The sequence below is a fragment of the Anomaloglossus baeobatrachus genome, chromosome 1 (genome assembly GCF_048569485.1).
Source record: "Anomaloglossus baeobatrachus isolate aAnoBae1 chromosome 1, aAnoBae1.hap1, whole genome shotgun sequence".
Taxonomy (NCBI): domain Eukaryota; kingdom Metazoa; phylum Chordata; class Amphibia; order Anura; family Aromobatidae; genus Anomaloglossus; species Anomaloglossus baeobatrachus.
The window spans coordinates 767470424-767497825 of NC_134353.1; the positions used below are offsets into that span (position 1 = coordinate 767470424).

Here is a 27402-nt window from a genome sequence, read left to right on the forward strand (position 1 = left end):
AAAAAATATCGAGCACTCACATGACATACGGAATGACATAAGCAGGACACGCATCCAACTGTTCTGGATGATAATCTGAGTGATTTTTCTACATACTAGTGTGAGTGAACCCTTAACAAATACAAATTTCATGCTGTATTTTATTGTGCAGTTCTGCACTGTAAATCCAGTGTGTTTTTTGACCATAGCTTCACATATGGACGTTGTGTAGTAAAGCTGGATTTTCTGCTTCCTCCATGGTGGCTTAGTAATACATCAATTATGTTCACCTGACTAGTAATGCCGGAGCTGGGGGTCTCACCTGTCTGTGAGCAGAGTAGTTATTGTTATACTCTATTACTAGATCTAGGGTGAATTCGCACTGGATTATGTGTGACTTTTGTTTGCTCTTCTATGCATTGTACTCTGCAGTGAAATGACCTGGGAGGACTCCCTCAGGTAACGTGTCACATAGCCTCCAGCACAACCACTCCCAGGAAACCTGCACACACTCACAGGTTTACCTGCCTGCTTCTTGGAGCGGACAGTACTGGACGGCTATGGGGCCTACTGCCATCTGAACAGACAGATATGACTGTCCTCACACAGCAGCACCTGATTAGAATCTGCTTCCTATCCTCTTTCCGCCTTCCTGACTGTAGAATACTCAGTAATGGCCATAGAACCTGCCCTGGTAAGTATCTGCAGCATTTCTATACTGTAAGGCACTGACTGCAGGCACTTCATGTCTATATACCAGCTACTAGAGGTGCTGATATAGCATAAAATCTATAGAACTAGCATAAAAGCCACTGGGCAGCCCGCACTAAACATGACAGCTGTGCAATTTCCTTGGGATGCACTAATTCTTAGGTGATTACTTTCCAGGCGCCTTCACACAGATATTTAGTGGTTTTACAATAAAACATATGTAAAAAGAACATCTATACTACTTTTGAACTGAGTGATAGAATGGGGCACTAGAACCGAGTCCCTAGATCGCTGCTGCACGGACCCTCAGTCCTCATGCTGCACAAACCCTCAGTCCTCATGCTGCACAAACCCTCAGTCCTCATGCTGCACGGACCCTCAGTCCTCATGCTGCACGGACCCTCAGTCCTCATGCTGCACGGACCCTCAGTCCTCATGCTGCACGGACCCTCAGTCCTCATGCTGCACGGACCCTCAGTCCTCATGCTGCACGGACCCTCAGTCCTCATGCTGCACGGACCCTCAGTCCTCATGCTGCACGGACCCTCAGTCCTCATGCTGCACGGACCCTCAGTCCTCATGCTGCACGGACCCTCAGTCCTCATGCTGCACGGACCCTCAGTCCTCATGCTGCAAGGACCCTCAGTCCTCATGCTGCAAGGACCCTCAGTCCTCATGCTGCACGGACCCTCAGTCCTCATGCTGCACGGACCCTCAGTCCTCATGCTGCACGGACCCTCAGTCCTCATGCTGCACGGACCCTCAGTCCTCATGCTGCACGGACCCCTCTTGCTGCACGGACCCTCAGTCCTCATGCTGCACGGACCCTCAGTCCTCATGCTGCACGGATCCCTCTTGCTGCACGGACCCTCAGTCCTCATGCTGCATGGAGCGGAGCAGCACGTCAGGGCTAAGTGAATAGTACGTTTTGGTTTTTTTTATCTGTTAATACTTGTAAAGCAGGGGTGTCAAACTCAAGGCCCACCACATCATTTTATGTTGCCCCATGAGATGGGTTGGCAGTAAAAACAATGTGCTTTTTCTCTGATGTCTGTAGCATCCAGCAGAAAACAGCATCTCCATGATTTTTAAAATTTTCCTGCATTTGTACTGCACATGCGCTAAAGAGGTTGCCATGTACAGTACAAATCAGGAAGATAGGACGGTGGAAGAAAGTGCAATAGGGTCTTATCAGGCAAACCAACAATTTTACATCGATTGGTTTGGTGATAATGCGGTGAGATACCCGGATCCTTCTCCTGATTATATTTGCACAGTACAAATAGTAGATGCTAATTGGAGATCCACTCATGCCTGTTAATTAGTTAGGTTGCCCTGTCAAATTCTGACAGCACGATCTAACGTGCTCCAGCGAGGATCACGCCTCTCCCTGCCACCATCAGCCCTGTGACGCGATCAAGGGGCGCCAATAGGCTGTCAGGACAGCGTGGGGTCAGCTGATGACTCCTGCCGCTTTCATGACACACTCTGCCGGAATTCACAGGAGAACAGCATTTCTGCCGATTAGAGCAATACTGAAGCATCGCTCTGAACAGCAGAAGTAATCAGTGCAGGCTTCAAGACCCTAAGGAGACTAATAAAATCAATAAAAAATGAAAAAAGTTTTTTAAAGATATTAAAAAACAAAGTTCAAATCACTTCCCTTTTGCCCCATTGAAAATAAAACCATAAAACAACCCCCATATTTGGTATCGACGAGTTCAGAAATGCCCGATCTATCAAAATATAAAATAAGTTCATCTGATCGGTAAAGAGCGTAGCAGGGGAAAATAATTAAAACTCTAGAATTACGTTTTTTTGGTAGCCACAACATTGCATTAAAATGCAATAACGAGAGATCAAAGCATCACATCTACCCAAAAATGGTAGAATTTGAAACATCAACTCAAGACGCAAAAAATAAGCCATCATTGATCCCTAGATCCCGAAAAATTATAATGCTATGGGTCTCAGAAATTGGTGACAAAAATGCAATTCTTTTTTTTTTTTTTTTTCTTTTTCGCAAGCTTCTTCATTTTCTTTTTTCACCACTTAGATAAAAGTAAAACTATACATGTTTAGTATCTAAGGACTCATGCCAACCTGGTGCATCATATGGCCATGTCAGTTTTATCATATAGTGAAAATGGTAAATAAAGAACCCCCAAAAAAATTGTGCAATTGCACTTGTTATGCTGTTTCATCGCACATGGAATTAATTTTTTTTCCCATTTTCCAGTACAATATGTGGCAGAATGAATGATGTTATTCAAAAGTACAACTCGTCCTGCAAAAAACAAGCCCTCATATGGTTACATTGACGGAAAATTTTTCGGGTGCGTGCCCACGATCACTGTTCACAGCGTTTTGTACGTAGCATGTTTCAGCTGCGTCCAAAACGATGCAATGTACAGTACAAGCACAGTGGATGGCATTTCTAGAAATCCCATGCCCACTGTACATGTACTGCCTGCAGCATAAACTGAATTGCGGTGCAGCTTTCCAAGCCGCAAGTGTACCGCTCGGCCGCAGCCGAGCCGCTCGGATCCGGGCTCGTTTCTGGTGGGTGGCTCGAGCTCTTCCCGGACCCAGGGGGTCACGTCGCTCTGAAGGGATGTTGCTGGCGCTACGTGATGGGTAGTGTTTGGTGGGGAGGTCCACGGCCGAGGCCGTGGTGGTTTGGGGATTAAGTTCGTGACGCCACCCACGGGTTGTGGTGAATGGATGGAGACCACCGCTGCCGTTGACTAGGCTCCCGGGGACGGTGTTGCGCAGCTTAGTGTTGACCCCCTCCGTGGGTAGGGGGTGATGGTCCCGGGGGCCCGAGGGAGGTGCTGAGGCGGGGGAATGGATGCGTGCTGGCGTGTCGGTGCAGTGCGGCGCGATGCGCGGCCTGAGGGCACTGTTGTACTCACAACTACAGACACACTGGAGTCTCTGGTAAACCAAACAAGATGGTGGACGGTGCCCGCAGCCGGCTGCGCTTTTCCCCTTTTCAGGTTGGTGGTTTCCGCCTTTCTCCTGCACCTCACTTTTGGTAAAAATGATGACTCCTATGCCTGAGCAACGGTAGTCTGCCCCCCAGCCTTGTGTGTGCCGGTAGAGCCCGTTTGCCCGCAGACGCTGGCCCGTGGGATCTCGATGCCTGGGCGGTGGCTTTCTATCCCTTCTGCTATGACTGCATGTGGTCCTGATGTCCAGGGCCGTATTTACCACTAGGCATCCGTGGTCCCGTGCCTGGGGAGGCAGGATGCGGGGGGCGGCACCTTCTAGCAGCAAAAAAGAATTATTTTTTTTTACACATCCATTAAATCCGCTGTGTTTACGGAGGGAGGAGGGGGGAGAGACACACCTCCATTTATTTGTATCCGCGTCAATTAAGACGCGAATGCAGACAAACTGCAGCGGCCGGGCACAGGGAGCTGATTGACCCCAGAACTGCCGGCGCCTGCACTTCCGGGGTCACAGGCGCGCGCCAATCAGCTCCTTCCTCTGTGCTGCGTCCAATGCTGTGTGGATGTCACATGCAGAGCTTACAGCAGGACGCCGCGATGGAAGCCGGTGTCAGAAGAGGATACTCACGTGAGCCAGGAAGATGGCGGCGGCCACTGGAGCAGGTAAGTGCTCGCAGAATTGAAGATTCATAAGGAGCATGCGTGGGGATGTCTCTAATGCAGACCGGAGATCTGTGCATGCGGTGGGGGAGAGAGGCTGATACTGGGTGAGACTTGGGGGAAGAGAGGCTGATACTGGGTGAGACTTGGGGGAAGAGAGGCTGATACTGGGTGAGACTTGGGGGAAGAGAGGCTGATACTGGGTGAGACTTGGGGGAAGAGAGGCTGATACTGGAGGAGACTTGGGGGAAGAGAGGCTGATACTGGGGGAGACTTGGGGGAAGAGAGGCTGATACTGGGGGAGACTTGGGGGAAGAGAGGCTGATACTGGGGGAGACTTGGGGGAAGAGAGGCTGATACTGGGGGAGACTTGGGGGAAGAGAGGCTGATACTGGGGGAGACTTGGGGGAAGAGAGGCTGATACTGGGGGAGACTTGGGGGAAGAGAGGCTGATACTGGGGGAGACTTGGGGGAAGAGAGGCTGATACTGGGGGAGACTTGGGGGAAGAGAGGCTGATACTGGGGGAGACTTGGGGGAAGAGAGGCTGATACTGGGGGAGACTTGGGGGAAGAGAGGCTGATACTGGGGGAGACTTGGGGGAAGAGAGGCTGATACTGGGGGAGACTTGGGGGAAGAGAGGCTGATGCAAGGGGAGGCTGATGCGGGGGAGGCTGAGAGGAGAGAGGCCGAGAGGAGAGAGGCTTATGCTGGGGAGGCTGAGAGGAGAGAGGCCGAGAGGAGAGAGGCTGATGCTGGGGGAGGCCGAGAAGAGAGAGGCTGATGCTGGGGGAGGCTGAGAGGAGAGAGGCTGATGCTGGGGGAGGCTGAGAGGAGAGAGGCTGAGAGGAGAGAGGCTGATGCTGGGGGAGGCTGGGAGGAGAGAGGCTGATGCTGGGGAGGCTGGGGAGAGAGACTGATGCTGGGGGAGAGGCTGCTGCTGGGGGAATGGGAGACAGGGGCCAATGCTAGAGACAGAGGACAAGGGTTGAGGGATAGTGCAATGACAATCGATGGGGGGGGAGTGTAAGGACTCAGAATGAGAGGGGGGTAGCATTGGGAGCTCACTATGGAGAAGGGGCAGCATGTGTGGGCTCAGTATGGAGTGGAGCAATGTAGGGGAGTCAATATCAAGAGTGGGGTAGTGTGTCTGTGTGTGTGTGTGGGGGGTCTCAGCATAAGCGCTAGTGTGGTGGTCTTAGTATGCTGAGTGAGGCAGCATGGAGGTGTCATTATGGAAAAGAGGAAGGCAGCATTAGGAGCTCATGGAGAGGGGCGGCATGCATGGGACATTGTGAGGAGGGGGCAGCATGCATGGGACATTGTGAGGAGGGGGCAGCATGCATGGGACATTGTGAGGAGGGGGCAGCATGCATGGGACACTGTGAGGAGGGGGCAGCATGCATGGGACATTGTGAGGAGGGGGCAGCATGCATGGGACACTGTGAGGAGGGGGCAGCATGCATGGGACATTGTGAGGAGGGGGCAGCATGCATGGGACATTGTGAGGAGGGGGCAGCATGCATGGGACATTGTGAGGAGGGGGCAGCATTATGTGAGGACAGTGTGCAGATCATATTTCATAATCGAGGAAGGTGTGGTGGGTATAATTTATAAGGGAGGACAGTGTGGTATTTTAGTTTATTAGGGGCAGTGTGACAGTCACAGTATATAAGTGGGGACGGTGTGGTGGGAATATTTTATACTCATGCTATGTTTTGATGTGCTTGTGGTGATCCCCATTGGGGATTAGTGCCCTTCATTTCTCAATGATACTTTTTCAAGTGTTTTGCAGAGTAGATCTGCCTTAAACAGATGTTGTGTGCGAAAACTCATAGTTTTACGTTGTCACTAAGGGACGCGACCACTTAAAGTGCCTAGGGCAGCATGAAGGCAAAATACAGCCCTGCCGATGTCACAACAAAAGCATAAGATGCGAGGGCGTAGCGGTGGCAAGAAATAATAACCTGAGGTCACACTATCTTCACAAAGATGGCGCCGGAGATAAGTGCTATGCGCAGGCGCCAACTCTGATGCCATATTAGTGAAGAGATTAGTAAAACTCTTCTGTAATGGAATTAGCATAAATAAAAGATAGGGGGAGGACACAGGCAGCAGCGGAAATCACTATCAAAACCCAACCCACCTATTAGCTATTCGACAGCTCTTTCTTATCAATCAAAAAGCAGTACATATCTATAACTTTACTTGGCTGTATTTCAAAAACTATACATCCAATCTGACAACTAAAGGTATGTATAGAATCAGCATGATAGCCCCAGTATAACACTGGCTTTACTTTATATAGGAAAAGCCTGGTGATTAGTTCTCTTTAAGCTTGCACATAATTAGAAAGATGTTGGTGGAACAATTGTTCAGGTGACTGCTATATTTTCTGACTAGAGATAAGCAAACCCAAAGTTCGGTGTTCTTACCCAACACAGACTTTACAAAAAAAAAAAACAACAGTTTCGGTGCTTTACATATGCAAACTGTGTGTGAGCATTGCTGTACTCGGGTACGCTCGGTGCTCAGCCCAGTGAGAGCCGCTTGCAGTGTTAGAGCAGCTCAAACTGGGGGTAACAACAGCATGATCAGATGTAGTGTGGACCAAATAATAAAAATAAGGAAAAATCCTGTCTACCCTCTCCCGGAAATGATATGTTTATGACTGGCTGCATGTGGGCGAAGACCCGACTGCCCAATTAGTGACTTTCATTGGAGTTCGGGTGAAGTCCCAGTGCCAAACCAAACTTTATCTAAAGTCTGGCTCAACCTAACTTTCATTAGTCTGCTCATCTCTACGGCTCACTGCACCAATGAGTGAAAGCAAGTGGATGCAGGGAGAATGTGACGTTGTTTTCTACCTGTAGCTGCTTTTCCACAAACATGGTTAACATTGTATTCACCTGTACATTACCACTATGTCTACAGAAAAATAGTCTCTTTTGCAAACAGGTTTCTTAAAAAAACTCTCATAAATAAGTGTTAAAAACTGCTTCAAAAACATGTTGCTTTTTTCTGTGTTGCAGTTGGACCCCAGGGGTCACAGTTAATAACACCTACCACATACACACACACACACACCCCCTGTGAGGTCACACACACGTCACCCGAAAGGGAGACCTGATGCCTCCCTCAGGGCCAGTAGGGCACACCAGGTGGGCAGAGTCAGGCGGAAAGGCATGCCCACTGAGGAGACTACTGGCCTGAGGCAGGAAGTACAAACAGTTCAGTTTAGAGAGTGAGAGTGACAGGAGGTGAAAGGGAGAGAAGCTGTCAGGGACCCGGGTTGGAGCCTGGGCCCCTTGGAAAACGTCAGGCAGGCAGATGGTGGTGGCCGCCTGCAGGAGTACCGGTACAGCAACCGGCGGAACCATACGGACCGGGCCTGGGTTGGAGCCCGCCGGTCCTGAACCGGGGAGTCAACCGTGTACCGGAGCACCAAAAAACCGGGTACTCAGACCCCGTCCTAGCTTAGAAGCCACTGAGTATAGGCAAATTGACTGATTATTGGCTGGACCTCACGGGTTCATCCACACCCAAAGTCCCGAAAGAAGGCAAAAGCCCACCGAGACTGGGTGAGCGCCACCGCCAAGGGCCAAACACCCGACGGGCCAGCGCCTGCGGGCAACCGAGAGCTCCTCCGTCAGCTTAACGCTGGGGAGCGAGCTACCACTGCCCAGGCAGGGGAGCCGAAACACAACTACCAAGAGTGCACGGGAAAACATCAACCATCAACCCCACAGGGGACATCAGCAGCCGGCCGCGGGAACCGACCACATCCGAACTTTGGTTTACCAGTGACTCGGAGTGTGAATTAATCGTTAGTACACCAGTGCCATCCGGGCACGACACTACACCGCAGCACGGCACCGCACCCTGCACCCCGACAACAACATCAGCGCTTGCAATTCCCCATGCCGGGCCCCGGCACACACCTCCCCTACCCACGGAGGGGGCTACCATCTCGGCTGTGGCCACAACACCGATCCCGGAAGAGCCCGCCATCGCCTCAGCCGCAGCGGTGGTGCATCCCGTCACCACGACCCATGGGTGGCGTCACGACCCATGAGACGACAGCGTGGCCCTCCCCGGCTGCGCTCCTCGTATCACCACCACCCCACTACCTCTCCCCCGTAACAGAGCGACGTGGCCCCCGGTCCGGAGGCGCTCGTGCCACCGACAACCCGAGCCCGGACCTCGAGCGGCTCGGCCGAGCAAGCGGAGGAAGCGGCCGGGCCCCTCTCAGGGCGGTACAAGTTCTTTAGGGTTCGGAGAGACACTGTGCCATCTGCATATTCTCAGGAGAACATTCTGCCAAGTGCTGATGTTCAATGCAGAAAGTCACTGTAAAACCTAATTATATGCAAAAATTCACCTCCCCAATTTAATACAATGGCTTAGGAAGCTGAGTTTTGTATGGAGGGGATTTTTTGCTTGTATAATTATTTCTTTAGCATCAATGTGGAGGGAAAACTTTGGCCCAATTAGTGACTTCCATTGGAGTTCCGGTCAAGTCTGGGTCCCAAACCGAACTTTATCAAAAGTCCGGCTGAATCCGCTGAACCAAACTTCCACGGGTGTGCTAATCTCTACTCCTGACTCCTTCATACACAAGAATGGTCCATGCATGTACACTAGGAGTGAGCCTTTTCCAGACTCCTCGGGCCCCCATACACATTAGGTGGTCAGCTGATACCGCACTTGTATAGTGTATAGTGACCTACTGTATAAAGGTTTATTCTAGAATACAGAACTATTATCTCTTTGTATTTTTTTATTGTTTTATTTGGCTTTCTTTTTTTATTAGCTTGATACATGTACTACTCACTTGAAGACCTGTTTGAAGAACATCCATAAGGTAATTATGTATAAAACGTTATTCTTTTTTTCAAATGCTTTATTCATACAATATCGATTATACAACATTATTTGAAATGTGTTGCTTTCTAGTCGGACACAAACCACCATCAGCTGGCCGCTGTAGAAGTAGAAGTACTGCTGCCCTTTCAGATTAATGTGTGTGTTAATGGCATTTTATACTTTTTAAAATACACCGTGGTTGCTCTTACAACTATTACTATAATTTAACATGTTTAAATCTTATGGATAATTGATATGTATTAATGCACTATTACTTGCCTTCCTGCAAAGCCCTCAGTAATTTATTCTGCAGAATAAGCACTTTAAAGGGAACCTGTCACCAGATTTGGCCCCTAAAAGCTGCGGCCACCACCAGTGGGCTCTTATATACAGCATTCTAAAATGCTGTATATAAGAGCCCAGGCCGCTGTGTATAACGTAAAAAACACTTAGGGGACGGATTGGTCCTATGGGTGTCGCTGCTGTCGGTCCGGGCCCTCCTCCATCTTCTGCAATCTCCGTCCTTCTGCCAAGCCCTGTGCTTGATGCGTCCGGCATCATTCACAGAGAGGGCTTGCGCACTTTGATCTGCCCTGCTGAGGGCTGAGCAAACTACTTTAATGTGCAGGCACGAGAAGAGGTCAAAGAACGCCCGTGCATGTGCACTGCAATACTTTGATCTGCCTTCAGGCAGGCAGATCAAAGTGTGCCTGCGCAGGAGGGCAATGGAGGCCTCACTGTGAATGATGCTGGACGCATGAAGCACAGGGCTGGGCAGGAGGAAGGAGATCACAGAAGATGGAGGTGGAGCCGGACTTAGGTGGGCTTTACACGTTGCGACATCGCTACCGATATATCGTCGGGATCACGTCGTTAGTGACGCACATCCGGCGCCGGTAGCGACATCGCAATGTGTAAATCCTAGGTGCGACGATGAATGAGCACAGAAGCGTACAATATCGCTGATCTGTGTAACGTCGTTCATTTCCATAATGTCTGTTCGACCGCAGGTACGATGTTGTTTGTCGTTCCTGCAGCTGTGTGTAAACCCGCAAGAGCGACAAACATCTACTTACCTGCGTCCCGACGGCAATACGGAAGGGAGAAGGTGGGCGGGATGTTATGTCCCGCTCATCTCCGCCCCTCTGCTTCTATTGGCCGCCGATTAGTGACATCGCGGTGACGCCGAACGCACCTCCCCCTTGAAGGAGGGATTGTTCGGCGGTCACAGCGACGTCGCCGAGCAGGCATGTGCGTGTGAAGCTGCCGTAGCGATAATATTCGCTACGGCAGCAATCACCACATATCGCATGTGCGACGGGGGCGGGTGCTATCGCGCTGGACATCACTAGCAATTGCTAGCGATGTCGTAGCGTGTAAAGCGGCCCTGAGAGCACTGACACCAATCGGACTGATCCGTCCTTTAGGTGAGTATTATAAAGGTGTGTTTTGTGTAATACAGTGTTGTATATAAGAGTTCATGGTGGTGGCCGCAACTTATAGGGGCCAAATCTGGTGGCAGGTTCTCTATCACCAGGTGATAAGTCACCAGTTTTTGATCTTTTTATTCCTGCTGCAACTGAATATTCCATTTTTTTATTTTTTATTTTTAAATCCATCATACAGTTTAAGTTATGGGCCCTTTTATTTCATGCTAGTTGTTATGGTTTTTACTAATGGGACATTACTCTCAGGGTAATAATGCAGGGAAGCCTAAGACGTTCCCCCAGAAGATCCTGTGAGCCACACCCCTTTGGTAAAGTTCATAAAAATTAGCACTACAAAAAAAGGCCCATATCTCTGGAACTGTATGACACAATTAAAAAACAAAACAATCTAGAATATGTTGAGCGGAGGGAATAAAATAAAAGCAAAATTGGCCATTTTTGATCTGGTGACAGGTCCTCTTTGGTGAATTATGAAACAAATAGGCCATCACTGAAGAATTTTCATATGTACAGTGGAATACACTAAGTGTTTTATGTAAAACAGATTTTACAATGTGCAATACAGGGTAATATTATGGTACTACAACATTTACTGTAAATGTTGTGATTTGGTCTCAATAATTCATTTGTAATTTGCCTGAAGAAGGAGCCTTTGTGCTCTGAAAGCTTGCTAATATAATTTTTCTGGTTAGCCTATAAAGGTATCACTCCTAAAATACTTTTGTCATTCTTGGGACATAGTATTTCAATTAATATAAAACAGATGAGATATAAGACAACTAAACTTTCTCTTTCTAAGGTTATACAGAAGGCCAATGAAATCTTGAGTAGCATAAGTCAACCTTCAGTGTGCAGTGAAGTTCTCCTGTCTTCTCAAGGAGCAGATTATATTTCAGGTAAGTCCATCCAAAGGGTTATCTAAGGTTGAGTTCACATATATCCACTGTATCATGCTCAGTTGTTTTCTTTTTTTTTTTACCCTGATGCAACTTAATAAAACAAAATTCAGGTTGAAACTGATTTAAAAATTAATCAGTTGCCATCAGGCTTTTTCTCTATCGACCACCAGGTACTGGTTCGGACCGTATCCAACAATACATGAAATGTTGTAATCCGGCTACCAGACCAGCACAAAAATGTATCCAACAGATAGGTGGAGACACTCCCTATATCATTTTATCATTTTGTGAAATGCCAGATAGAAATAACAAGGTAGCCCTGGCTATATGTGAGTCTAGCCACCTCAAAATATATCCTGAGTATTTATTTCTTCATTTTGTTAATTGTGGCTGTCACTGTTTGCAGCATTCACTGAAAGGGAATCTGTCAGCAGGTTTTTGCTACCTCATCTGAGAGAAGCATGATGTTGGATTCAGTATGTCTTTTCCTAAATGTATCTGTGAAGCCCCGCTAGTATGTGTCTGTGCATTACCTTCAGGGACTCCACGTGGATGGAACAGTCTGGTCACAGGTAGGAAATCTTCTATTTGGGATTGTCGTGACGCCACTCTCAGTATTGCGGTCAGCGGGGACCGCCACTGCAGATTAAGGGATGCCTGGGGCTGATGGTGGGTGCAGTCAGTATATTAGCCCCCTGAGAGTGAGGCAAGCCCCAGGCCCCGGTGTATGTGTGTGGGACCACAGGTCGCAGAATGACTCAAACACAGTCCAAGAAGTCTTTCAACGTGTTTACTCACTGTTTGGAGGTCACGGTGAGATGCCCGGGCGACACTGTGATAACCAGGTTGAACCAGGAATTCCAGGAGGCCGTTCTGAGGGTAGCTGTCCACTCGCCTTCCTTGCACTCTTTCTGTTTTAGGAGGATCCTTTGCTTGAAGCGTGGTAGGACCCCTCCAGGGAAGCTGTTACCACCCTGCTCCCCTCTCTCTCTGGCTCGTCTGCCGGCAGCGTGGCCTTGGTGGGATGGCTTCTGGCCCTGTCCCCTTATGGGCCTGGTGATTGCTGCTTGGCTCAAGCTCTGTGTAGTCGTGGTGAGGGCATGAAGTACCCCCCCCACCTGTAGGTTAAGCAGCTCTGGATGATCTGCTGCCTGTACTGGGGATCTAGTTCCCCTTGTGTGCTCGGATACCGGGATCTCCGTACTCAGCCACCCTTCTCTCTGGATGATTTTCAGGCCGACCCACGGTACTCCTTTCTCCCCCGCTTTCAGCTACTGCACTCCTCAGGACCTGTCTGACACGAGAGCTCCTCTGCTCCCTTCCACACACTTCAACTTCTTCCTCCAGACTCCTTCTTCCTCTCTCTCTGCCCTGCTTCCTAGCAACTAGCCCCTGAACACACCCCCAGCTGGGAATTGAAAGTTAACCCCTTCTGGCTACCCAAGGGTCCCCTCTGGTAATGTGGGAGGCCTGGTCACTATATGTTTGTGTGTGCACCTCATCTTGGCCTTTGGAGATTACCTGGAAGCATTGCTCCCGCATGGGTGCAATACTCTGTGGTGCCTGACCAGGTCAGGGGCGCCACATTCCCCCTTAGTTATCATCAGCACGTCCTCGGGCTGCAAAGACAAGAGAAAGAAAAAGGTAAATACAAACTTTTCCCACACAGAGGCAATTATTTACATTTAAACATACCAGGTACCATTCCACCACCAACCACCCACATGTCCGAAACCCACCCAAAAACCTCCAGGAGGTAGGTCGCCGGTCCTTTTGGTGACCAGGGCTGGGCCATCACATTCCCCAGACCTTTCCTCCAATCTTCCTCTCCTGAGGAGAGTGGTGTAAGGTAGGCCCCATAAACAGGCGTACCCGCTTCCGAGTGTTGGAGGGCAGGCCCCATAAACAGGCGTGCCCCCTTGTTGGTGCAGAGCCATGCCCCTCAACAGGCAGACTCTGTGGTTGATACCAAGAAGGCAACTTTTTACAATGCAAAAGTTTGTGGTTAAATCCAGTTCATAACCAGTGGTCTAACATTTTAAGGAGGTCTCACAATAGTCCTTGTGGGCACATTTCGCTTAAACGTTACTTAACTGTAAACAGGTTAAACATTACATCTCATACAGTCACTTTGAACTAAACTGTACTTTCTCTATAGCGTAATGGGAGCTGACCAAAGTTGCTGCGGGTTGATCTACGCAGTACTATACTGTCATCTGTCTGAGGTTGTGTCCTCCCACCCGATGTATGTGTCTCAATGTGAATAATAGGTGTACTAGGTATTGATACCAGTGCGTGGTCTTCTGCTTCAGCTACATTTGGCTCTTCCAGGTTCTGAACAGGTTCTTCTGGGTCTCTTACTTCTCCAGATTGAGGGAATGTAATAACCGGAATAACTACTGCTCCATTGTATTGAGGCCAACTTGCTGGAAAATCTCCAAGTACAGTATGGATCATCTTTTCTTTTGGTTCTTGAACTGGCAAAGGGTTGGGAATTTCTTCAGGGATTCTTAGTTGTTCAGGACATTTCTTTAAGCGATCTCTAGAAACGACAGCTGTTGTTTTTCCTCCATCTTTGCTGATAAGGCATGTCTTTTCATTGCTAAGCGTCGATGGTAACACAGTATAGGGTTCTTCTTCCCAGTGATTGTCAAGTTTATGACGTCTTCTCTTTCTTTTGAGAACTATATCTCCTGGCATCAAAGGAACAGCAGGTGCTTTTCGATTGTAGGCTTTTTCTTGTTTCTCACGCTGCTGAGTCAGGCTTCGCTCCACACACTCTTGTACTTTCTTGTATTGGGCTTGGCGGTTGGAATCCCAATCAGCACCTTGTAGATGGTCTTCAGGGGTCTCAACTCCCATTTCCAGATCTACTGGCAATCTCCCTGGCCTGGCCCTCATCAGGTATGCCGGTGTGCAGTTCGTGGAACTCACAGGGATGTTGTTATACATGTCCACTAGATCGGGCAGTTTTTCCGGCCACCGACTTCGTTCTTCTAGTGGGAGAGTCTTCAGAAGGTCGAGAATGATGTGGTTCATCTTCTCACACATGCCATTGGTCTGAGGATGGTAAGGTGTGGTACGGATCTTCTTGCAGCCGTAAAGGTTACAAAACTCCTTAAACACTTCAGCTTCAAAGGCTGGTCCTTGGTCAGTGAGCACTTGGTCTGGATAGCCATGTGGTCGACAGAAATGTGTCTGGAAAGCTTTGGCTGCAGTCTGACCGGTCAAGTCCTTGACTGGTACTACCACCAGGAATCTGGAGTAGTGGTCAACCATAGTGAGAGCGTAGTTGTAGCCTTGTCTACTGGGTGCCAACTTTACATGGTCCAGGGCCACGATCTCCAGGGGCCGTTTAGTTTGGATTGGCTGGAGTGGTGCTCTCTGGCTGTGCTGGTCTTTTCTTCTAAGATTGCAGGGCCCGCAGTTTCGACACCACTTCTCTAGGGCAGATCTCATGCCCACCCAGTAGAATCTTACTTTAAGTAGGGCCTCCAGTTTCTTCCAACCAAAGTGGCCTGCACCATTGTGATAGGCTTCTAGCACCATCCTCGTATCCTTCTGTGGTACAATCACTTGCCACACATTCTCATGCGTCCTCGGGTCAATGATGCTCCTGTAAAGTTTGTCTTGATAGATGAATAATCGACCCCTCTCCTTCCATAGGTACTGTGCCTCAGGTGGGGCTCCTTTGTCAAGGCTGGCGCCAGGCTGGTTGATCAGTTTCTTTACCAAGCCTACCGCTGGATCATTTTCCTGGGTCTCCTTCCAATTGTAGTGAGGTAGTGGGTTCAGGGTCACCTCTTGGCGGTTGGCACGCAACTGCCGACACTGTTTTGCTCCATGGCGATGGAACGCTGGCAGCTCAATCTCTTCAAGATCATCTACATCTTCACCCTCGTCTGCTAGGTGAGGCATCCTGGACAGAGCATCTGCGTTGCCGTTCTTGCGGCCAGCTCGATACTTGACAGTAAAGTCATAATTCGCCAGTCGGGCTACCCAACGCTGCTCCATGGCACCCAATTTAGCAGTATCCAAGTGGGTCAGGGGGTTGTTGTCCGTGAAGACAGTGAATTTGGTGGCTGCCAGGTAGTGCTTGAACCGCTCTGTGATAGCCCATACCATGGCCAGGAACTCTAGCTTAAATGAGCTATAATTTTCTGGGTTTCTTTCAGTAGGCCTGAGCTTCCTGCTGGCGTAAGCAATCACACGCTCTTTGCCTTCCTGCATCTGTGAAAGCACTGCTCCCAGTCCCACATTACTGGCATCTGTATACAGTACAAATGGTAGACTGTAGTCAGGGTAGGCTAGGATCTCTTCACCCGTCAAGGCCCCTTTCATTTGTCTGAAGGAGTGTTCTTCTGCTTCTCCCCAGTGAAATGGCGGGCCGGAGGTCTTTCCTTTCTTCTTTGGGTGGCCTACCAGGAGCTCTTGCAAAGGCGCTGCCATTTTCGTGTAGCCCTTGATGAACCTTCTGTAGTAGCCTACCAAGCCAAGGAACTGGCGTACCTCCCGGACGGTAGTAGGTGTGGACCATTCCTGGATGACTGTGACCTTCTCTGGGTCCGGTGCTACTCCTTCTGCACTGACCACGTGACCTAGGTACTGGACCTTTGGCTTCAGTAAATGGCACTTGGATGGTTTCAGCTTCATTCCATATCGGGATAACGCTTCAAAGACTTCAGCCAGGTGTTTCAGGTGGTCCTCGTAGGTCTTGGAGTACACGATGACATCATCCAGGTAGAGCAGGACGGTTTCAAAGTTGAGGTGCCCTAGGCAACATTCCATAAGCCTCTGGAAGGTCCCGGGGGCATTGCAGAGTCCAAATGGCATGCTGTTGAACTCACAGAGGCCCATTGGGGTGGTGAAGGCCGTCTTCTCCCGATCTTCTTCTGCTACAGATACTTGCCAGTAGCCACTAGTAAGATCTAGGGTAGAAAAGTAGTTAGAGGTTTTCAAGGCAGCGAGGGATTCCTCTATCCTTGGCAAAGGGTAGGCATCCTTGTGTGTTATCTGATTTATCCGTCTGTAATCCACACACATCCTCATTGTGCCATCCTTCTTCCTCACCAGGACCAGGGGAGCCGCCCAGGGGCTACAACTGTCCCTTATGACGCCTGCCTCCTTCATGTCCTTCAGCATGTCCTTTGTGCGCTGGTAATGGGCTGGTGGAATAGGCCTATGTCTTTCCTTAATGGGAGGATGACTGCCTGTGGGTATGTGATGTTGCACCCCTTTGATCCTACCAAAGTCTAGTGGGTTCTTACTAAAGACCTGCTCGTATTCCCGCACGACCCTGTAAACCCCATGTTTCTGGTAGTCGGGTGTAGAGTCAGTCCCCACGTGTAGTTTCTGGCACCAATCCTCTAACTGCTTTTGGGAGGTCTCGCCCTCTTTTGAGTCAGCTTGTGTCAGGGGACCTACAGGTGTTATGGCGTCATCTGAGCATGTAAACAGTTTGGCTATGGTAGCGTACCTTGGTAGTCTGGCTTCCTCCTCCCCACAGTTCAACACTCGTACAGGCACTCGTCCCTTGTGTACATCAACTACCCCCCTGGCTGTCAGAATCGTGGGCCAGTGGTCTGAATGAGTGGGCTCTAGTACAGCCTGGTAATCTTGTCCTCTGAGACCTACCGCTGCTCTACACCACATCATCATTTCACTCCGTGGGGGTATCACAATGGGGTTAGCATCCATCACCCGTACACTACCAATCTCACCGCCAGCCTGTTTTACCTGTTGCTTCCTCAGAATGATTCGGATCTCCTTTTGCAAGGCTCTTTGCGACCTGCCCTCAGCACCTTCAACAATCTGGTGAAGCAACAACAACACTTCCCCTAGGCAATTTTCTATGACATTAGTGCCTAAAATCATTTGCGGGTTCCTTTCTCTAATATCAGTGTCCACAACAATCAGTCCTTGTCCCTTCATTTCCTGCCTTCCCACCTTTATGGTTACCTCTTTGACCCCGATCTGGTCTATAGGTTGTCCGTTGGCAGCATAGATGGTGAGGGAGGGGTCCGGTGGTCGGAGATCGTCGTCCGACCAAAACCTCCGATAAAGGACATACGGGATCGTGGTGACCTGAGAGCCGGTGTCCAATAACGCCGGGGTAGGGATCCCGTCCAGGACGATGGACAGGACAGGACGTCCACCCACGTACTGATCACAGCAGCGACTTGGGCCTGATCTTCTTAATCCTGAGGACTGGCCCCCGGCCCCAGGTTTGGCTCGTTTAAAGGACAGGCCCTTGCATAGTGTCCTGCCTCCTGGCAACGACGACAGATGGGTTGTCCAGATGAGTCATAGCGATCACTGCTCCTGCCTCGGGTTGGGGGACCTCTTCTCCTCCGCATCCAAGGGACGTCCTCTGGGTTGTCAGCTAGCAGGATCCGATGAGGGACTTTGGTCTCTGAGGGCAACTGCATTGCTTTCAGGATTTGTGCGACGTCCTTAGTGAGCTGTTGCACCTGGGAGGATAGTGTATTTATGGTCTCTGCTGGCGTGTTGAGTCCTTTTGCAGTTACCAGGGCCTGCGAGGAGGATTCCGCTCCTGCAGCCGTGGAACTGGCAGGCCATGCTGGTGCGACGGGGTCTGTGTCCACAGGAGGTTGGAGTGCTTTCACTGCCCTGTCTTTCAGAATGGCAAAGTCCACGTCAGGGTGTTCCAGGGACCACAGCTTCATCTGCTTCCCATCCTCAGGAGAGCGCAGGCCCCGCAAGAATTGTTCCTTCATCATCCGGTTTCCTTCCTGATCACTGACAGGGTCCACCAGCTTGAGAGCCCGTAGTGCAGCCTGCAGCCTGAGGGCATAGTCTCTTATGCTATCTTGGGGCTTCTGCCGGCAGTTATAGAAGTCCGTCCTCAGCTCTCCCTCGGTGCGGTGTTCGAAAGCAGCTGCTAGTTTGGCAAAGATAGTCTCAACAGAGCCCCGGTCATCATTGGTCCAGGACTCAGCTTCCAATTCTGCTGCTTCAGTCAATTGTCCCAGCACCACAGCGGCCCTCTGCTTACCAGTCATCGCGTGCATGTCTAGCAGGGTGTTGATCTTCTTCTTAAACCCGGTCAACGTGTCTATTTTACCGGCGTATTGGGGCAGCCATTGCGCTCCTGGAACATACAGCAAGGAAACTGGCATTATGGGGGAGATTTCGGCCGGCGCGGCTGCGACCGCGGCCCGGCACCAGGCGCTGCTGCGTCCAGCGCGACGGGGGCTGGCATCGCTTGGGCTGCGTCGCCCTGACCAGGGGCATTACCTCCTGCAGCGTCCATTTTTCTTCAAAAATCTGCGCGCTCCCTCTCCACTTCCGGGGTCAGTACGCTCTCCGAATTGTGGGGATTCTGGGGCGGCCACACCTCTTCGTGGGCGGTGCTCTTCTCCCTCGCGCGGGCTGCAGCGCGCGCTTTTGAAGATGGCAATATGGCGGCGGTTCAATTTTTGCGGTCGGACCTCTGAGGCACACGGTCACCTGTCTGAACAGGTCTAGTCCTTATCCTGTTCGTGACGCCAGAAGTTGTGAAGCCCCGCTAGTATGTGTCTGTGCATTACCTTCAGGGACTCCACGTGGATGGAACAGTCTGGTCACAGGTAGGAAATCTTCTATTTGGGATTGTCGTGACGCCACTCTCAGTATTGCGGTCAGCGGGGACCGCCACTGCAGATTAAGGGATGCCTGGGGCTGATGGTGGGTGCAGTCAGTATATTAGCCCCCTGAGAGTGAGGCAAGCCCCAGGCCCCGGTGTATGTGTGTGGGACCACAGGTCGCAGAATGACTCAAACACAGTCCAAGAAGTCTTTCAACGTGTTTACTCACTGTTTGGAGGTCACGGTGAGATGCCCGGGCGACACTGTGATAACCAGGTTGAACCAGGAATTCCAGGAGGCCGTTCTGAGGGTAGCTGTCCACTCGCCTTCCTTGCACTCTTTCTGTTTTAGGAGGATCCTTTGCTTGAAGCGTGGTAGGACCCCTCCAGGGAAGCTGTTACCACCCTGCTCCCCTCTCTCTCTGGCTCGTCTGCCGGCAGCGTGGCCTTGGTGGGATGGCTTCTGGCCCTGTCCCCTTATGGGCCTGGTGATTGCTGCTTGGCTCAAGCTCTGTGTAGTCGTGGTGAGGGCATGAAGTACCCCCCCCACCTGTAGGTTAAGCAGCTCTGGATGATCTGCTGCCTGTACTGGGGATCTAGTTCCCCTTGTGTGCTCGGATACCGGGATCTCCGTACTCAGCCACCCTTCTCTCTGGATGATTTTCAGGCCGACCCACGGTACTCCTTTCTCCCCCGCTTTCAGCTACTGCACTCCTCAGGACCTGTCTGACACGAGAGCTCCTCTGCTCCCTTCCACACACTTCAACTTCTTCCTCCAGACTCCTTCTTCCTCTCTCTCTGCCCTGCTTCCTAGCAACTAGCCCCTGAACACACCCCCAGCTGGGAATTGAAAGTTAACCCCTTCTGGCTACCCAAGGGTCCCCTCTGGTAATGTGGGAGGCCTGGTCACTATATGTTTGTGTGTGCACCTCATCTTGGCCTTTGGAGATTACCTGGAAGCATTGCTCCCGCATGGGTGCAATACTCTGTGGTGCCTGACCAGGTCAGGGGCGCCACATATCACTTACTAACTGCAGCTGTTCTGACACAATTGAACGTTTTAGATTTAGCCATGTAGCAGAGCTGAGAGAGCTGTTCTGCCCACCCCAGCCTCTACATAGAGACTGTATTACAAATAATCATCAGCGCCCAGTAAGAAACTACATAGAATACAACACGCAGGGAGAGTAGCAGCAGGAAGCAAAAAGGCACCCCTGTTAATGGTGCATAGATTAGAGAATAGACCAATTTTGAAAGTAGTCAGCAAGAAGAATATATGGATAACAACTAGGGATGATCGAATGTATTCGCCACTATTCGGTATCCGGCGGATAATGGGGTATTCAAGGTATTCGGTATCCGACGGCTAATATGGTATTCGCACCGATACTTTCATTTTCATTTCTGGACTTCCTGGCGCCTTTTTCCAGCCAATGAACACATCTGACGTTGCTTGCCCTCACAGTAACGCCACAGCCATCTTTGTTGTGGTGTTACTGTGATTGGCTTTGCTGCACAGCGTCATAGGGGCTATATAAGGCTGCCGCCATTTTGTAAACACGCATTTATTCCTGAGCTGCCGGTGTAGCTAGACTGTACTGTGTCATACCTCCCAACTTTTCAAGAAAGGAAAGAGGGACAAAGTATGCGGCGCGCGCAAATTTTGACCACGCCCCTAGCCACACCCATTTAGCAGTAAGGGTCATTCAGCAGATGCCCCGGGCTGTTCATTCATATTTATAGCAGTCAGAATTTTTTTATATTTCTGTGTCACTATATGACATGTTGCTTATTTGTGCCTATAAGGCCGTGGTCACACGTTGCATAAATCCGGTGTTTTTTGTGTCTGCAACAAACTACACAATAACTATCTTCTCTGTTTTTTTCCATTTTTGCTGCATTTTTTTTCTGCCTTTTCTCCATTATTTAATGCGTGTTTGGTTCACATGTGAATCTGCGTTTTTAAGTGTTTTTATGTACAGAGAAGCTTTTTCCTGCATTTTTTTTAACCTCCAGAGAACCCCCCCTCCCCCCAAAAACCGCAGAATTCAGCGGCATCTTTTCATGGAATCACATCTACTTTACTTGGACAATTAAACACAGCAGAATAAATGTGCAAAGAAACAGCAGAAAAAAATGCAGCATTTACACTACATGTGAATATGGACTAATTGTCCAAGCAAAGTGGATGAGACGTCCTGAAATCTCCGCCCCTGGTGCGTGGAAAGACGCCGCTGAACGGTGCGGATTTGGTGTTTCTTTCTTCATAAGCTCCAGGATTCACATCAGCAACAAACATGTATCAAATAAGGGGGACAATGTATAAAAAATACCGCAAACACGCAATAATCAGAGAACATTGTTATTGCACTCGTGGCGCGGACACCTGCAGAAAAAATGCAGCATTTACGCTATGTGTGAACACGGCCTCAGTGATACATTTTTATTACATTTTATATGGGTTTTAATAAAGAAAAATAATAAATTGCGCCTTTTTTTTTCCTGCCATTTACTGATCCCCATAAATAATCTGATCGCTGTGTTGTTCAGGTCATTACGATTACAGGGACACCAAATATGTCCATGTTATTTGCTGATTTGTAATGTTTATTATTTTATAAAAAAGTGCAATAAAATTACATTATTCTATTTTTTTATTATTTTTAGTAACTTTATTAGAAGAAAAAAAAATCCTCTTTTCCTCTCCCTCTAGAATACAGGACATAGAGATGCTGCTCTGTACAATGTAGCTGTGTCCTGTGTAATCTGCTGTGTAATCAGAGGCTGCATTGTAGGTTCATTTATGTGAAATCCTCCCTCTGACATCATCAATCCTAGTGGCTCAACAGCTAGAGCAGCTAGGAAAGCCAGGAGGTTGCTAGACACAAGTTTTGAACGTTGCTGGTTTGAATCCAAGGTGGTGAAGATAAAAAAAATAAAAAAAATTGTATTTGTATTTTTTCCTCATTTCTTTATAGTAGTTTTATGGGAACAAATGAATCTGACTCTTTCACCAACATTGAGATACAGTATCTATCTATCTATCCCTCTATCTATCTATCCCTCTATCTATCTATCTATCTCTATCCCTCTATCTATCTATCTATGATTCTATCTATCTATGATTCTATTTATCTATGATTCTATCTCTATCTATCTATTATCTGTCGTGTATCTATATATCCCTCTATCATCCATCCCTCTATCATCCATCCATCCCACTATCAGCCATCCCTCCCTCTATCCCTCCCTCTATCCCTCCCTCTATCCCTCCCTCTATCCCTCCCTCTATCCCTCCCTCTATCCCTCCATTCATCCCTCCATTCATCCCTCCATTCATCCCTCCATTCATCCATCCATCCCTCCCTCTATCCCTCCCTCTATCCCTCCATTCATCCCTCCATTCATCCCTCTATCATCCATCCATCCCTCCCTCTATCCCTCCATTCATCCATCCATCCCTCTATCCCTCCATTCATCCCTCTATCATCCATGCATCCATCCCTCCCTCTATCCCTCCATTCATCCCTCTATCATCCATCCATCCCTCCCTCTATCCCTCCATTCATCCCTCCATTCATCCCTCTATCATCCATCCATCCCTCCCTCTATCCCTCCATTCATCCCTCCTTCTATCCCTCCATTCATCCCTCTATCATCCATCCCTCCCTCTATCCCTCCATTCATCCCTCTATCCCTCCATCCCTCCCTCTATCATCCATCCCTCCCTCTATCCCTCCATTCATCCCTCTATCCCTCCATTCATCCCTCCATTCATCCCTCCTTCTATCCCTCCATTCATCCCTCCATTCATCCCTCTATCATCCATCCATCCCTCCCTCTATCCCTCCTTTCATCCCTCTATCCCTCCATTCATCCCTCCTTCTATCCCTCCATTCATCCCTCTATCATCCATCCATCCCTCCCTCTATCCCTCCATTCATCCCTCCATTCATCCCTCTATCAACCATCCATCCCTGCCTCTATCCCTCCATTCATCCCTCCCTCTATCCCTCCATTCATCCCTCTATCATCCATCCATCCCTCCCTCTATCCCTCCATTCATCCCTCTATCATCCAACCCTCCCTCTATCCCTCCATTCATCCCTCCTTCTATCCCTCCATTCATCCCTCCATTCATCCCTCTATCATCCATCCATCCCTCCCTCTATCCCTCCTTTCATCCCTCTATCCCTCCATTCATACCGCCTTCTATCCCTCCATTCATCCCTCTATCATCCATCCATCCCTCCCTCTATCCCTCCATTCATCCCTCTATCATCCATCCATCCATCCCTCCCTCTATCCCTCCATTCATCCCTCCATTAATCCCTCTATCAACCATCCATCCCTGCCTCTATCCCTCCATTCATCCCTCCCTCTATCCCTCCATTCATCCCTCTATCATCCATCCATCCCTCCATCCCTCCATTCATCCCTCTATCATCCATCCGTCCCTGCCTCTATCCCTCCATTCATCCCTCCCTCTATCCCTCCATTCATCCCTCTATCATCCATCCATCCCTCCCTCTATCCCTCCATTCATCCATCCCTCCATCCATCTTTGCAGCTGAATAACCTGTCTCACCTGCAGTATAGAGGTCAAGATAACAAAATCTTCCTATTGGTTTCAATAGAGGCAGTAGCTCAGTGGTTAGAGCTGCTGCCTTTGAAACAATGAACTCACAGCTCCACGAGTTCGAGTCCCGGCCGCCCCGAAAATCCAGAGCCGATGATAATTTAATTTCATTTATTCACTCCACTGAGGGGAGGAGCCGGGACATCAGCTGTGAGCCGCGGGAGTGCGGGACAGCCCTGATAAATCGTGCAAGTCCCGCAGAATCCGGGACGGTTGGGAGGTATGACTGTGTGCGGGACCACGCTTATACAGTGAACTAGTAATAGTTCTTGTTAGGGCTGAACACAGTGTCCACAAGCTGCTACCAGCTGTGTAAATAGTAGAACCAGGTATAGGGAAAGTGTTATTGCATTGCTTAGTTAGGTGAGAGCCATTCCTGTTTTAAACCGGCGAAAAAATAAATAAATCCTCTTATTAGTGGTGCATACGGTCTGTTACTGCAGTGTGTGATATAGGGAGAGCTTATTCACAGGCAGGGAGAGATTTAAAGCTGTCCTCTTGACATCTGCTACTAATAATCAACAATCTCAGCACTGCTACATCCCTTGTGTCTCTAAGGCGGGCTTTACACGTTGCGACATCGCTAGCAATTGCTAGCGATGTCGAGAGTGATATCACCCGCCCCCGTCGTACATGCAATATCTGGTGCTTGCTGCCGTAGCGAACATAATCGCTATGGCAGCTTCACATGCACATACCTGGTCGGCGACGTCGCTGTGACCGCCGAACAATCCCTGCTTCAAGGGGGAGGTGCGTTCGGCGTCACTGCGACGTCACTAAGCGGCCGGCCAATAGAAGCGGAGGGGCGGAGATGAGTGGGACATAACATCCCGCCCACCTCCTTCCTTCCGCATTGGTGATGGACGCAGGTAAGGAGATGTTTGTCGTTCCTGCGTTTCACACACAGCAATGTGTGGTGCTGCAGGAACGACAAACAACATCGTATCTGCAGCACTAACGACATTATGGAAATGAACGACGTGACACAGATCAGCGATTTTTTTACGCTTTTGCACTCGTTCATCGTCGCACCTAGGATTTACACGTTGCGATGTCGCTACCGGCGTCGGATATGCGTCACTAACAATGTGACCCCCGACGATATATCGGTAGCGATGTCGCAACGTGTAAAGCCCGCCTTCTACTAGGAATAGGTATTACAACTTGCAAACAAAGGTCCCAAAATTGTCAAAACAACGGGTTCAGGTGTAGTGTAGTGCCTGTCAGCCACTATCTCAATTCATACCAGCCCAGTTGCGTCCTTGTGTTGGCTTCATAGCATACATAAACTCCATAGTACCCTACTGCTAAAAAAAATAGTGTAAGTTTAAAAAAATAAATAAATAAAATTGCTTTCACAGCCTGTAGTTCTGCCTGAAGCCAAATACCATAATATATAGCATCCTGATGGTGGCTTCATATCTTACAGAACTTAGATAGTGGCCGGCTGCAACTAACACACAGTCTCAGTGTTACCAAATTTTTATTAATACTTGGTGTCAGTGGCACTACTTCTGCCTGAAGCAAAATACCTTCATAGCACCAAACTAGCATCCTGGCGGTGGCGTCTTCCTATCTTACAGAACCTACATAGTGTCCTGTTCTTACTAAAACACAGTGCCAAAAACCAATACTAAAATAAAAGTGTTGCCAAATGCTGTTTTCTTTTGGGGCTGAAAGACATTCACAAGATCTTTGTCGACTCCTCCAAGTGGTAGTTTGTCCAATAAAGGTACCTTTTGGTTTTTAGACTTACAGAAACAGCTATCGTGAGAAACTTTAACACAAGTTTTACAACCCCGCATAAGTGTTGTCCAACTGCCTGTAGAAAAGGTCACATTACAGTATTCACCTTCAAATAATCAAACCAAAAAAATGGGAAAAAGAGGGGGTAAGGGCCGTGGACGAGGTGGTAGTGACAGTGGTGGTCACCCAAGCAGTGTGATCGAGCCAAAGAAAAAGGTTCCTGCTTTATCTACCTCTGCCTTCCTATCCCAATTTTCTTGTCCACGTGGGAAAGCACTCTTGCGCCCTGAACAGTGCGAACAGGTAACGAGTTGGCTAGCAGAAAATGCCTCCAGTTACTTGTCAAGTATCAAATCCCAAGGGTCCACACAGACAGACTTGAGTAGCCCATTGAATCCTCATCCTGGTCCTCCTTCCTCACAACATCAGTATTCTAAGGAAAAATATGACACCAAATCAGGTTACTCCGAGGAACTGTTTACGGGACCTTTGACCTTTGTTGCCTCTCATCGCACACCACCACCAACACAGGTGAGGCCGTGGTGTGCAATGATGCACAGATCTTTGAGCACCCAAGGCCAGAAGAAAGCCATGTTGTTGGCCATGACATGCTGGGCAATCAGGTGGAAGTGTTGGAGGATGATGAGACACAGTTGCCCTCAGGTCAGCCTGAAACCTCTATTGCTGAAGATGTTGACCTTCAGGAATTTGACGACGACCAGGTCGATGATGAGGTGACTGATCCAACATGGACAGGTGGCATGGATTGCGAGAGCAGCAATGCAGAGGAGCATGTGCCCATAGTCCGCAAAAAGGCTGTAAGACATATGGTTTCGACCACTGCCAGAAGTCAATCAACTGTGCACATGACACCACCACCTGTGGCATCTCAGAGTCCAAGGGTCCGTGCACCACCTGTGCCATCTCAGAGTCCAAGGGTCCGTGGTGCGATTGTATGGAGGTTTTTTTTCCAAGAGTCCTTCGGACCAAACGGATGCCATTTGTGAAATCTGTCAAACCAAGCTTAGCAGAGGCAGAAATACTTCCAGCTTGGGTACCTCCAGCATGAGAAACCATATGTTAGCCAAGCACACTATTAGGTGCTTGACAGTTCTAGGTGAAAAACAAGATTTCCAGACTCAAAACTCTGCCACTTCCCCTGGGCTGCCTGCTTCCCAAACTGATGTGCAAGAAGGTGGCGCTGATGCCTCCTTCTCCCAACCTGATGTTGACCAAACTCAATCATCAACGACCACATTCGCTTCGGTGTCCCAGCGTTCCGTGCAGTTGTCCATACCACAGACCTTTTTGAAAAAAAAAAAATACCCCGTAATGCACCCAAGGGCAGAAACCATAACTGCACACATTGCACGATTGATAGCCCTTGAGATGTTGCCGTATTGGCTTGTGGGAACAGAGGCTTTCCGCGACCTTTTGGCGGTGTTAGAACATCAGTACTCTGTGCCTAGCCGCCACTATTTTTCTCGTTGTGCTGTCCCCGAGCTCCACAATTACGTGTCCGTAAACATCAAACGGGCTCTCACCAACACAATAACAGCGAAGGTCCACTTAACCGCAGACACGTGGACAAGCGAAAGTCGACAGGGACGCTACATCTCACTGACGGCACACTGGATGAACCTGGTGGTGGCTGGTACAGAGTCTGAGCCGGCAACATCCCATACAATTCCCACACGCAGAATAGTGGGGGACACTTCAATCAATACAATACAGTTTCAGTAGCCTCCTACACAGCAACAACTCCCTCCTACTCTTCATCTGGCTCCTGTGCATCCTCCTCAACAACCGCCGGTGTCCAACCGTCGACATCATTCCCCAGCTGGGATCTCTGCAGCACTGCTTCGGCTAAGTGGCAACACGCTTTACTGAAGCTCATCTGTATCGGTGACAAATTGC

At 49.2% G+C, this 27402-nt stretch overlaps 1 protein-coding gene across 1 annotated transcript in view; it reads left to right on the forward strand.

Annotated features, from left to right (window-relative positions):
* Positions 1-485: 485 nt before the first annotated feature.
* LOC142299906 (synergin gamma-like) overlaps positions 486-27402 on the forward strand; it is a 37996-nt gene continuing 11079 nt past the window's right edge. The window contains exons 1-3 of the mRNA XM_075341858.1: positions 486-673; positions 9116-9166; positions 11416-11512. Of these exons, the coding sequence (XP_075197973.1) occupies positions 653-673; positions 9116-9166; positions 11416-11512 (169 nt within the window). The 5' untranslated portion in view covers positions 486-652. The remainder of the gene's footprint in view (positions 674-9115; positions 9167-11415; positions 11513-27402) is intronic.